General features: G+C 39.5%; 1 protein-coding gene across 1 annotated transcript in view; it reads left to right on the forward strand.

The window, feature by feature from the left end:
• The window catches only part of Trpa1 (transient receptor potential cation channel subfamily A member 1), a 44859-nt gene that overhangs the window by 10210 nt on the left and 21444 nt on the right, over positions 1-13205 (forward strand). Inside the window, exons 4-13 of the mRNA XM_005362351.2 lie at positions 2052-2159; positions 3605-3713; positions 3876-4021; positions 4889-5025; positions 7450-7498; positions 9185-9284; positions 9848-9948; positions 11081-11250; positions 11334-11498; positions 12781-12895. Of these exons, the coding sequence (XP_005362408.1) occupies positions 2052-2159; positions 3605-3713; positions 3876-4021; positions 4889-5025; positions 7450-7498; positions 9185-9284; positions 9848-9948; positions 11081-11250; positions 11334-11498; positions 12781-12895 (1200 nt within the window). The remainder of the gene's footprint in view (positions 1-2051; positions 2160-3604; positions 3714-3875; positions 4022-4888; positions 5026-7449; positions 7499-9184; positions 9285-9847; positions 9949-11080; positions 11251-11333; positions 11499-12780; positions 12896-13205) is intronic.

A 13205-nucleotide genomic window follows, 5' to 3' on the forward strand; every position in this document is an offset into this window, starting at 1 on the left:
AGTGCTGGGATTAAAGGCGTGCGCCACCACCGCCCGGCCTACCTTAATTTTTTTTTTTGTGACATGACAGTGTCATTAAATGTTGATGTGTCCTGGCTGGCCAGTTATTTCTGAAGGAGCGACAATGTCTTGTTTGTCTGAACAAAATTATAACTCTTGACACTGTCCTGATAAGTGGTAATTATTGGAATGAAATAGAAAAATGACTAGCAGAGGAGGTGGCTGAAGCGTTGGTTATTGTGAAGACTGGACAGGAACCCTGAGAAGGGGCTGGAAAATGTCCTTGGCATTCTTTGCCTTCTTCTTCATGCCTGCATCATCCAAAAGCCAGATGCTGCTCCCATCAGCAGCAGCTGCAGGTCTGCCCAGTGGTGCCATCTATTTCCTCACAGAGCTCTGGTGCTTTCCCTGAAGACTCTTTCCATAAATAAATGGTCATTAGCTTCATTTCTCTTGTCTTTCAAGGTGTGTTTTGGGAGATCGAAGGCAGGTAGTTGTTGAGAAACTACTGTTAATGAGGAGACTAATCAGACCAGTTGTAGAAATAAAAGTTCAAAAATAAAGCCCACAGCTAATTTGTGAAGGCAGTGTATAGATAAAAACAAAACAAAACAAAACAAAACAACAAAACTAGTTGTCCTGAACAACACAAAATCAAGAGAGCCAGAGAGTTGGGTTGTTTCTGCCTTAGACGGTCTTTGTATTCTCAGCCATAACCATGCCTTAGAGTGTTCTTATCTGCCTGCATCGTGACACTAGGAGGAAGAGGAGAAGATTTGCTCATAGACAATAATGCTATCCCCAGCCTACCCCTCTAGCCTTGCCTGTGGTCTTGTCTGTACCTATACAACCTTTCCCAGTCCAAAAGTCTTTTTCACTGTTTGATCTGCCCAATTTCCCCTAGAATATCCAACGTTATCTATAAAGTTAAGAAGTTTTAAAAAACCAAAACCATCATCTATGAATCACCTTGAGTTCTTTCATAGGCAGTATTCTCTAGGGACCATTCACCAAGAGGCTTGGACATGACCTTATTTCTTGATGGTCTTTGTCCTTGGGGCTTAATTTGTCTCAGTAGCTTAAGCCTTTCCTTAGATTTTCTGGCTTCTTATCAAAGGACCCAGGAGAGTCTTGTAGAGCTTCTGGACATGTCTGGTCATGACTGAATGGGAATAGGTACATAGTTAGGTTGCACTCTCTGTGACCACTGCCTCCTAGAATTTAACCCAATCTTTGAAAGATTATGCTTATGACGGAACCGTAATTACATCCTGCAGGTCTGTGGCCTGCAAGTGGGAGGGCAAGGAAGGGGAGGATCCTGCTAGCAGACCTTAGTGGGTTCCTTTGCATGTGAGACTGGATTTGAAGAACAGCCTCCGAAGGTGCCTGAAATCCGTGGAGAGACCCTTTGCTTCTAATTTCTCTTCACCTATAAAGAGCTCCCTGTTTGTTCTTCTGCACCAAACCGCAGCTCAAGTTTTCTCCTATGGACTCATTCGTTAGCTAATTCATTTGCTGAGGGTCACTTTGGAGCACACCCTGTTGGAAAGGAGTTTTGCTAGGAAGCTGTTGGTTTTGAAGAAGTAGAGATTTTAGGGAACAGCTGTTTTGATAAGCTTTAACACGTAAACAAACAACAATAACAAACCCAATTTAACTGCCAGGCCAGCAGCATGACTTTGCAATCCAGTGGTACAGGGTTTAATGAGGAAGGATAGGAAATTCAAGCCTTTGCAACATAAAGGCAATCCTGGGCAATCCCTGTCTCAGTCTTGAAAATAAATCCACAATTAAGGCTGGGGAAATGACTCAGTAGTTGAATATTTTCCAACAAGCATGAACAACAAGGCTTAGTTACCGATACTGGAAAAAAAAGATCTCAAGACCATGTTGAGTTTTATCATAGTATTCTATATATTATGTATTTGGTGGAAGAGGAATTGGAAAAGACTGGTCAGACCTGGTGTTTGGCAGTCATGTCTGGGGGGATGTGGCCCTATCTGAAAGCTAGGTGTCTAGCTCTTTACCAGTGATGTCTTCCTTCTGTCTAGGTCTTGACGGAGCACAACACCACTAACATCAACTTAGAAGGAGAGAACGGAAACACAGCTGTGATGTCCACATGTGCCAAAGACAACAGTGAAGCTTTGCAGATTCTGGTTTGTAAATCTTTCACACCCTGAGGCTTTCTTTCTGTGAATCGGTCATAAACTGTGATTTAAGAAGCATTTCCTGGTATGTGCTGAGCAGAATAGAAAACATAGAAGATAGGTCTAAAGAACTTAGATCTCAGTGCTTTTGATCTGGATACAGCTGGAGGATCCAATACAAACCCTGGACTGTACATAGAAGATTAGAAATGAAGCATGAAAGAAAAAAAAACAAGAAAAATCAAGGTATAAAGAAAATCTAGGCAGGGATTAAGATGGATCTGGTAGTAGGGCTAGAATATAAAACCAAAATACGGCAACCTGTATGACCCTAGAGGTGTGTGATCCTGGGGTTGAAGAGATGACTCAGTGCTAAGAGTCCTGCCTCTTCTTTCAGGGAACTCAGGTTTGGCTGCCACACCCACAAGGTGGATTACAATCTTCTGTATCCACAGGAGATCTAACACCCCTTCTGATCGGTGTGTATCAGGCCCACACATTGTTTACAGACATTCGCATAAATAAAAACACCCATAAACACAAATTGCTAAAATTTAAACCATTTGATTTTGAGCTTTTAAGTGTTCAAAGAGAAAAAGATGAATCTAGTCAGTTCTGGAGTTATTTGCCTTCTAAGTGAAAGCGGAAGAAAAGCACTGCACTCCCATTCCATAGCACTGTTGCTGTGGTTTCTCGTAAGCCTGAATCCGAAAGCCAGGCATCTCTCTCTGAAAAGTCACACCAGGACACTGGAGATGCCTGTCTCGGGGATGGCTTCTGTCCTGGGCAGCACCCCTGATGAGGGCACTCAGGAATTTCACCAAATTAGCTTTTTCAACTGTTTCTGAGTTACTTACCTGCTATGCAGAACTCCAAAGATATACAAATATATCCTGATAGTCACACGTGCAAATATGTGTTCCTACTTTGCTTTTATTTGAATATTGGGTACTAACAACTTAGAACAACAAAGCACTGTAGGAAGCGAAGGCATATAGAGTATTCCAGTCTTTGAAATTTTAAAACAGTGGGTCATCGTGCTTCAGACTTTCCCATAAGTGATGGCATCTGAACCACCCTTACTCATCACACTAGGTACTTCTGCTGGCCACAAGCAGTTATCTTAAAATGTATAATATCTATATTACTCAAATAACCTGTGTTTTAAAAAATTAAATATTTCACATGAAATGGAAAAAAATATACATTGAACTTGTTAGGAGATTAAGACTGATATTTTTGTATTATGTGTATCTTCATCTTTCTAAGATAAGTTTTACCCAGTTCTGTATACTTGCCCAGACAGCATATCTATAGAGCTTTCTGTGTGGCCTCCCCCAGGCTCTGCTAGCTGGAATGGCCTGCTAGAAGAAATGGCACGCTAGGAGCACAGAATTTCTTGCCTACCTCTGTCACTTAATTAGTGTAACCGTTTTTTTTTTCTTTACCTCCAGTTAGAAAAAGGAGCTAAACTGTGTAAATCAAATAAATGGGGAGACTACCCCGTTCACCAGGCTGCATTTTCAGGTGCCAAAAAATGCATGGAATTAATACTAAAGTATGGTGAGTTGATTTTTTTTATATTCTCCATAGTAAAGAAACCTTTATACCCGTCATCTAAAAAAGGATAGACTTTATACATGGGCCTTTATGTAGTTCTACATGTCCTGTCTTCAGGATCCTATTCTTTCCACTGTTCATCTTAAATGGTGATTTCTTCTAAAGGCGAAAAGCACGGCTGCAGCAGGGGGACTCATATCAACTTCGTGAATCATAAGAAAGTCAGCCCGCTCCACCTCGCAGTTCAAAGTGGTGATCTGGACATGATTCAGATGTGCCTAGACAACGGTGCACACGTCGACATGATAGAGGCAAGTGTTCAGTCTGTGCGGCGCCGTGACTTGACAATTCCCATCTAGTATTTCCCAAATGTTTTGTGGCTCCTTTATACTCGGGCAAGATTGGAAATACATCTAGCACAAAGAAATTTTGTTCCTCTGTCCATTCTGAGAAAAATATTCCCTAATTTTATAAATTTCAATACTCCAAAGCAAGCGACAAAGCAGATGCAGCAATAGGTCCCCCCTTCTTAACTGCATGAGCTGTAGTTAGGCTTAACCACAATAATAATAGCAGTAATATTCCCAGCCAGGAGCTCTGAAGCCCAGTCTGGATGTCCTGGGTTCTAGTTTAACAACTTGCATCTTTTAACTAAGGATCGCCTAATTCACTTCTAAGGATATGTATGTAAGAGATTTGACTGAGTCTGGGTCCTGACCTGATGATAAGTCTAGACTACAGGGACTTTTCCCTAGAGTGTTCTGAGTCGGTTACCACAAGGGCCTTTTCTTCCTAAAAGAAGCAGAACTTGGTTAGTAATCACATGAAGCTTCTTCCTATCGCTTCCAAATTCTTGGAAATAGAAATGACCCTATTCGTATGAAATCATTCCATTCAGCTGCTGCAGTAGCTGCAGAAATGAAAGGCACCATATTCCTTGAGCAGAGAATGGTATTTAAGTAATGGTGATGGAAGTGCGTGCCAAGAACACTTGGGTTCCTAAGAAGTACTCTTTGCCAGAAAAGCCTCCATACTCATGGTTTTCAGTAAATCAAATGATGTAGCTCATCACCTTCTGACATCCTAGATCTGGGAAGAATAAACTTCCTGCTGAATTTACCTGTTTTAGGTCCTTACCTTGGGATCTAAGCTAATGCTGACATCAATCTTGTTTATAGAATGGCAAATGCATGGCCCTCCATTTTGCTGCCACCCAAGGGGCCACTGACATCGTTAAACTCATGATCTCATCTTACACTGGAAGCCGTGATATTGTGAATGCAGTCGATGGCAACCAGGAGACCTTGCTTCACAGGCAAGTAGCCTTTCACATGTTAAGTATATATTGCTGAAAAAAGTTAGCCAGTATGGTAGTTAACGCTCTAAAGTTGAATCATTCATCTCAAATGACAAGGAAGCAAAGGAATTTTTCAACAAACCTATAAGCAACATTTTTGCAATGGTTAGAGAAAAAGATAACTATTATCATAAAACCATACCCATAAACAAATCCTATACATGAAAGATGAAGAATCACACAATCAGAAAGTCAGAAGACCCCAATAATGAATAATTTAATAGAGGCAAAAATGAATGAATTTGGGCATTTCTAAAAACATACAAATCAATGGACAATTACCAAAGTGTCAGGTGGAAAATTATGCCTAACAGTAAAACCTTGAGTAATACATTAAATTCACCAGTCAAATGACATCAACAGGAAGAGTCATAAAACAAGATTCAACAACACAAGCAATTCACTTCATTAGTAAAGTTACATAGAAACAAAAGTGGGAAGGTTTGAAAAAGACACGTGATGCAGGTAAGAGCCAATCAAGCTGCAGTAGCTATATGCGTTTCAAATACGTCGGGCTTGAAGACAAACATGACAAAGGTCAGAGAAGAATTTATCACAATGATGTGTTGCAATTAGAAGCTCTAATGTCCTGCAGGAATCAAAGTAAGATGGTAAATAGAGCTTTACAGAAGAGCAGGGACATACTCTGGGCCAGTCATTGATCCTCTAGGAAGGGCTAAGGAAGCCCACACGTGAGATTATCTAAGCCATTTCTACACTCAGTTCTTCAGGTGTGTTCTGCGTCTCAGTGCTGAGCAGGTCGCAGATCTATGCAGCCTCCCCTGTGTGCCCCCTCTGATCTCTTCTACCTTCACCCACAAGTAGACATAAATGTGAAGCATCTATAGGAAATTCTCTAACCAAGGTTCCAAATAAGGAGAACTGTTTCAGTGGTGCTGGGCAGAGAAACAGGAAGTGTAGATTGGGATTCGATCCCATTGAGAAGACAAGGATTAAATATTCCTTCTGTAATTGATAGCATTGTTTCTCTGTACCTGTCTCTCTCTTCTCCTCCATACTTACTTATTAAGTAAGTAAAAGCCTGGAATGACAGAAGAGAGACAGTAAATTCTCAGTCAGTAATTGGAGCAGGAAAGCTGTATCATCTCTCCAGATAAGAATAGCAAGCCGGCAGGGCAGTATAAGATGTACTTCTCAACTGGGAAGCAGCAGTAAAATCCAGATGCGCAAGACCACTAGAATGGGTCAGATATGCAGTCAGGGTCTCACATAGGATGAATTGGAAAACTACAATTCCATAATACAAGGGGAAAATATTTAAAAAGCAAAACAAAGGAGTAGATCTCCAAACTAGCAAAAGATTTATTTACTTTCAATGACATATAAAATACAGAGCCAGATTGAAAGAGTGACAAGCAAAATATTTCAGTGCTTCAAAGATTTGAAAAAAATGAATGAAATTATATGATGACAAAAGAAGATTATAGAAAATGAATGAGCAAGATGTCAGTACAGAAGAGTCCAACAGAAATCTTAAAACCAAAAACGTAGGGCTAGCAAGAGATCTCAGTAGAAGGTGCTGGCCATCAAGATGGTTGACCTGAGCTTAACCCGTAGGATGTATGTGGAAGAAGGAGAGAAATGACTCCTGCAAATTGTCTTCTGACCTCTACATGTGCACTATAGCACACACACACACACACACACACACACACACACAAACAAATAAATAGATAAATGTAATAAAAGAAATAAAAGAAGCAAATAATTGCTGCACATAAGAAACACGCAAGAGCTTAGGAGTTCCCAGGGCTGATTCTGACAGCCCAGATTCTATTAGAACCACTTGAGTGTGCTCAGACATTGTTTAGAATATTTTTGATTCTAAGGTTCAGTTATTGGACACCCAGTGACCTCCCATAACATAGTTTAGCATACAAATATGCCAAAGAAACAATTATATTAGGAAAATGGGGCCTTCATGCTATAACTTGTGAACTTTTGGTAACACTCAAGTGTGTTCTGAAATTTACGTATGTATATAAATTATGTGTGTATGTATTGGCTTTGCTGAAGCAGAGCCCCACCCAGCCACCCTCCCGGCAGACCTTCTGAGTGCTACAGATACAGTTTAGGCACGTCTTACGTGATCCCTACAGTCACAGCAATGTCCACCAGTTCTTTCATCTTCGTTAAAAGATAGATGGTGCTACTCACTTCAGAATGAAGATTTTTATAGGGAGACGGCTCATTAGAAAACGAGAGAGTGATGTTTGTGCTTTTTCCTTATTCTGACACTCAGAAACTAAATTCTTTAATATAACATTTTGTTATTCAATGTCCCATTCAACTTATTTCTGAATGAAGTAGCTTTAGTTCTCCCATTTATTTAATAGAATCTTAATTCTTTTTTTTTTCTAGAGCCTCATTGTTTGATCACCATGACCTGGCAGACTACTTAATTTCAGTGGTAATTATTCAACTGGCAGGCCTAGTTTTCTGAAACTACTAGCTACATTAAAAACGTCACTTAAATATATAGCATGGGTTTTCTAAAAGAAACCACAGTTCTTCGCTAACATATCTGTGTACTTCAAATTTAATAGATATATTTGTGAAAATTAAAATTATTTTAATCTTAGACTCAAACTCAAGTATGATAACAATTTTTGAAGTGCCATTTTAAATCATGACCATAAGAATTTTTCTTATTAATTGCAATTTATATTAAGAAAAAGAGAGTATGTGGGGTGGGAGTTAAAGGTTTACTAAAAAGGAAGTACAAAGAAATTATGGGTAGTTGTTTGGCAGCCAAAGTTTCCAGAGGGCTGACTGACACAAATTTCAGGGTGTTTCCTGTGGATACACAGTAGTCAGCCTATGGAGTTAAAAGAACCGGGGTGTACATTTTGATGTCCTTTTCATTTGTTTGTGCTTAGGGTTCATGGGTCTGTTGCAAAGAAAGCCCCTTGGAGGGCTGTGAATGGGTCCTCTGAGGACTGTTGGGTGCAGACAGTCAGCTGAGTCTTAATAACACTGCTCTCTTGGGAGAGATAGAGGGCAGGCCATCAACGCCACTTTCATCTTCCAATATAAGCTTTTAGCCCCACCTCCTCAGCATCATCTTCCAAACCATGAAAAACAATGAAGTTAAAAACTATGCTGAAGAAACTCTGCCAACAAAAGCACATGATACTCTTCACTTGGAGAAGCCAACTTGGCTAGCTCCTCCTGGCTGGCATTTTCACAAATCTGCACTTGGGTGGTTGTGTGGTAGCTTTATTATCTCCATGAGATGGACATCCAACAAAGCTTCACTCATAATATTTGGCCTTTCTTGTGGAGCTAGCAGTAACTACTGAAGTTGTGATATTTACACAGCAAAATTTGGAGGAGCTTCACTAGAACCATGTTTTGTAACATGTGTGCTTTCTTGCAAAAGTCCTGGCAGGAGAGTCACGGCTGACCCTCACTCACTGCTATTACCTTCCCATGAAGTTACTGCTGCTAATGGCCCCTGTGCTCTGCAAGAGCAAAGAGAAAGGACAGACTCAAGCAAGGCTGATTTTACTACTCTGCCCAAAGGAGAGAATTCAATCTGTAAAAAATGTAAAGGCATTTTGTTTCTTATCATGTGGGATATAGTCTCATAACACAGAAAAATAATGAAAGTAATTTTTAAATGTGAATTTTTCTATGGATGTTTGGCTAAATTCTTACCTTCATGATTTCAATTCACTTGTCTCACTTTATCTATTTCAAATAAAGTAAGTATTTTAAGTGTGTGATTTCTTATTAATGATTTAAAAATTACACAAGAAATAAGTGTGGGAAAGCTCAAAATTAGAGACATGTAAAAAATGATGTATGTTAGAAACTAAAATAGTGTTTTAGATGAGAGACTTTTGTTTTTAAGAACTTGAGTAGTAATTGATCTATTGACAGATGTTAATCAAGAGCCTAACATGGGAAAATAACTTCATTGTTGAAATTATGAGATTTCTAATATTATTTGAGTTTTAGAGAAATGTCATGGAATCCTATGATTAGTCTTTAGATCGAGTGCTGGAGTAATGCAGACACTCTACATTTGTTAGGCGTTACAGAATCAACTGCTACTTTGTCTAATCTTATTGAGCGGCTTGCTTTGTTTTAGGGAGCAGACATCAACAGCACCGATTCTGAAGGACGCTCTCCACTTATTTTAGCAACTGCATCTGCATCTTGGAATATTGTGAATTTGCTCCTCTCTAAAGGTACCGACCGGAAGCAAGTCGATTTCCTTAGATAAACATTTGTCAACCGTCTGTCTCCTGCCAGACACAGGGACATATTCTATACACAGAAATGTTAATGAAATAGTTTATGCCTCCAATAGTGTTCAGTCCAGTAAAAAAATATTGAAAGGATAGTTCATAGCAGTTATATTTAATGTGTATCAGACAGCTATTAAACACCAAAGGTTTGTAGCTTTCTGTCACAGCAGACAATGCTGTCCCTGTCCGCATTGCAGACAAGCCTGGGCTATGGGAACAGAAGGGGCTGTCCATAGCTTCTCCTTTCTTTATCATTCCATATTCTTATTTTATATTTAAAGCATAAGGATTCACATATAAATGTAAAGTATCAGATTTTTTCACCCTTTTACTCACACACAAACCCACACATCATAAAGTAAACTTGTTTTTGAAATATGTTCAATTCTTCCACCTAAGTGTAGTTGCCCCTAAGTTAAAGACTTGGAAAGTTGAAAGCCCACCAAAGGCTGTGTTATGAACACAGGAACAGATTTTACTTTTCTTGTTGTGCTTTTTTCCAGGTGCCAAAGTAGACATAAAAGACCATCTGGGGCGTAACTTTTTACATTTGACTGTACAACAGCCTTATGGACTAAAAAATTTGCGGCCAGAGTTTATGCAGGTATTGTATATCCATGAGTTTTTGTAAACTGAGTAGTGTTCAATAAAGAATAAAATTGGGGGGCGGGAGCTGGAGAGATGGCACAGTGATTAGGTGTACTGGCTGCTCTTCCAGAGGTCTTGAGTTCAAGTCCCAGCAACATCGTGATGGCTCACAACCATCTATAATGAGATTCAGTGCCCTCTTCTAGTGTTCAAGGAGAAGATTCATACATAATAAATAAATAATCTTATAAAAGGGGTAAACTGATTTTGCTGCCATTTATATCATGAGAGTGCATTCTAAGAATTCTAGAACTGCTTCCAAATGAAGAAACTTTATTTCCATCATGAAAGTGGGGATGGTGATAATTAGTTGATAAAGATAATCCAGGCTGAGTTTTGAAAGTTGCAGGGGTTTTGTACTCTCATCTGTAACTGGGGCCCACGGTTAATTAGTCATTTTCCTTCACCGGCTCACTTCTGTGACTTGCCCATGAGTGGAGAAGCCAAGTATAAAGATAAATCAGTAATGTTCCACCATCAATTAAGAGAACTACTGAACACATCTGAGTCTGACAGCAGGACCACACTTAGCGAGAAAGTTCATATTCACTACTTTACTATTAAGTGTATGTGATGCATCGGATTTCATAGAATAAGTAGATTTTCATGTTGTTAGTGTGTTTAATAAAGAGTCGAAACGCCTATGGGCTTCAACCTTTAAAACAAAAGTAAATGTTTATGATATAGATTGACTTACTAATTGCCTTTTCTATTCTCATTTAATCTATTTTTCTGAAATTAAGTAAATCCAATTTCAAGACCTCCATCTGTTTTGTTTTGCTTAACGTAACATCTTAGGCTGTTAAGTGTTGTTTATGGAAACAATGACGGAAGAAGCTGAGGGGACCCTGGTCACATAGTTTGGAGAATGCATTTTCCCTAAGTGCAGGGTCTCTCAAAACCTTGACATGACATGATAGAAGCAAAGAAAGAGACCTCATCTGTATTTACTTTCCTCTTGCTGCCTTTTACATGGTTTGTAGGTTTGTCTTCACTAAACAGATTAGAAGCTGCTATGCTACAGAGTAGATTGAAACCTACCCTATGACCATGTTGGCAGTTCTACTATAACACTCCTCTTCCCATAGATGCAACATATTAAGGAGCTGGTGATGGACGAAGACAACGATGGGTGTACGCCTCTCCACTATGCGTGCAGGCAGGGCGTCCCAGTCTCTGTAAATAACCTCCTCGGGTTCAACGTGTCCATTCACTCCAAAAGCAAAGATAAGAAATCGCCCCTGCATTTTGCAGCCAGGTGAGGATCAGCCTCCCAACACATGAGCATGTCTGCTTCTGTCTTATGTTTTGTCTCATGCATATGAACCTGCCCTTTTCAAGCTATGGACGCATCAACACATGTCAGAGGCTTCTACAAGACATAAGCGACACAAGGCTTTTGAACGAAGGGGATCTCCACGGGATGACCCCTCTTCACCTGGCAGCGAAGAACGGACACGATAAAGTCGTTCAGCTTCTTCTGAAGAAAGGCGCATTGTTCCTCAGGTGAGGCAGGAATGTGTGGGATTGTGTATGTTTTAAATCTAGGCATTTTAGACTGTTTTCTGTAATATTTTAAATTAGGGCATAAGACTTTAGCCACTGATAAATAAAAACTATTTATCTAATTTAATTTTTCAAAACATAAATAATCTCTGGAGCACTAAGATGGTTTTCAATATAATTCTCAAATGGTAAATTAAGTGTATAGATTTATGACCTTGTTGTCACAGAGTAAGTGGCTTTGGACCTTTGGAATATTTTTTTTTGTATTCTATGTCATTATTCCTTCATCTTCTTGTACAAATTACAAATACAGAGCTACATTTGTGTGTTTGAGTACATGTGGATATATATATATGTATATATATATATATATATATCACACATACAGAAACAGAACCATCCAAGAACAAAGGCATTTTCTTCAGTCTAATAAATGAGAGATGCAAAAAAGTGGCCATGGGCAACATTCAACATGAACTGAACCCTCTTATACTTAAGGAGTTAACAAGATTAACAAAACCAAGTTAAAAGAAGAATAAACCATGTATAGTAATTGAATACCATCTTCATAAAAGGAAAAAATACCCTAGAGACACTTCTCCAGGTACAACGAGCGGTCTTCAAGCTCCCCAGAAGTGGCAGAGAGTAAGCAGGTTTTTAGGCTCATGTCCACAAGCCAAGTTCTTCATCAGTCTACTGTAACATGAAAGACAGTTTGGATCTGAGTGCTTTGCCCCTCTTCCTGATTCTAAGGGACACAGAACATTCGACCCGCAAAAGGGACACATGCAGATCCAGCTCTGTAGTTGCTGTTTAATTATATACTACTGAAATAGCAAGGTGGCTCTTATAACCTGAGCAATTACCAACCAGTAACAAAATTAACTTGTGCAATTTCCTTCCTGTACCGTAGTTTTTAAAGTATCCCCAATCTGACAAGCTTCCATTATATTTGTGTCTTTAATTTCTGGAGAAAAGGGATAAATGCCGTTGACAACACCAAAGAACGTAGACTGGAACACTTAGAAACAGCATTAACCATCTTACAACAGTGCAGTCTCTGGTGACTGTAAGGACAACGCACCTATTATGGAAACTTTTCTGACACAATGTTCAGGGAACAAGACTGCTATGCTTGAAGCTCCTCATAAACAAACATGAAATACTGAGTTGTTACATCTCATGCCTGGCCATCCGTTCAGGCTACAGCCAGCTTAGAGGCATCACTTTCCATGTTTGATCTGTAAGTGTGTTTCCATGACTTTTCTTACCTCTTTAACAGTGACCACAATGGCTGGACAGCTTTGCATCATGCCTCCATGGGTGGGTACACTCAGACCATGAAGGTCATCCTTGACACTAACCTGAAGTGTACTGATCGACTAGATGAAGAAGGGGTAGGTACTAGATCCTCTGACCAAATAAATCTTGACATGAAACAAACTTCCAAGCTTGATAGAAAGCGTTCTACATGACCCTCTTTCCATCCCTCGTTCTGTTCTTAGTCTTTTGTTGAATTTTTAAAAAGTCGTCTCTTGGAGTGAGGAATAAGTAAAGGAGAATAGACGTAGAGAGGAGTGGGAGATGTGTGTGAGCTGAAGCTTCCCCTTCATATCTACAGAGCCCGGGATTTCACCTTAAAGTTTTAGCTCTCTCAGAACCCAGAAAAATAAAGAAAGCATAGCTGAGTGTTCATTCCTAAAGAGA

Source organism: Microtus ochrogaster, linkage group LG5 (genome assembly GCF_000317375.1).
Source record: "Microtus ochrogaster isolate Prairie Vole_2 linkage group LG5, MicOch1.0, whole genome shotgun sequence".
In the NCBI taxonomy this organism is placed as follows: domain Eukaryota; kingdom Metazoa; phylum Chordata; class Mammalia; order Rodentia; family Cricetidae; genus Microtus; species Microtus ochrogaster.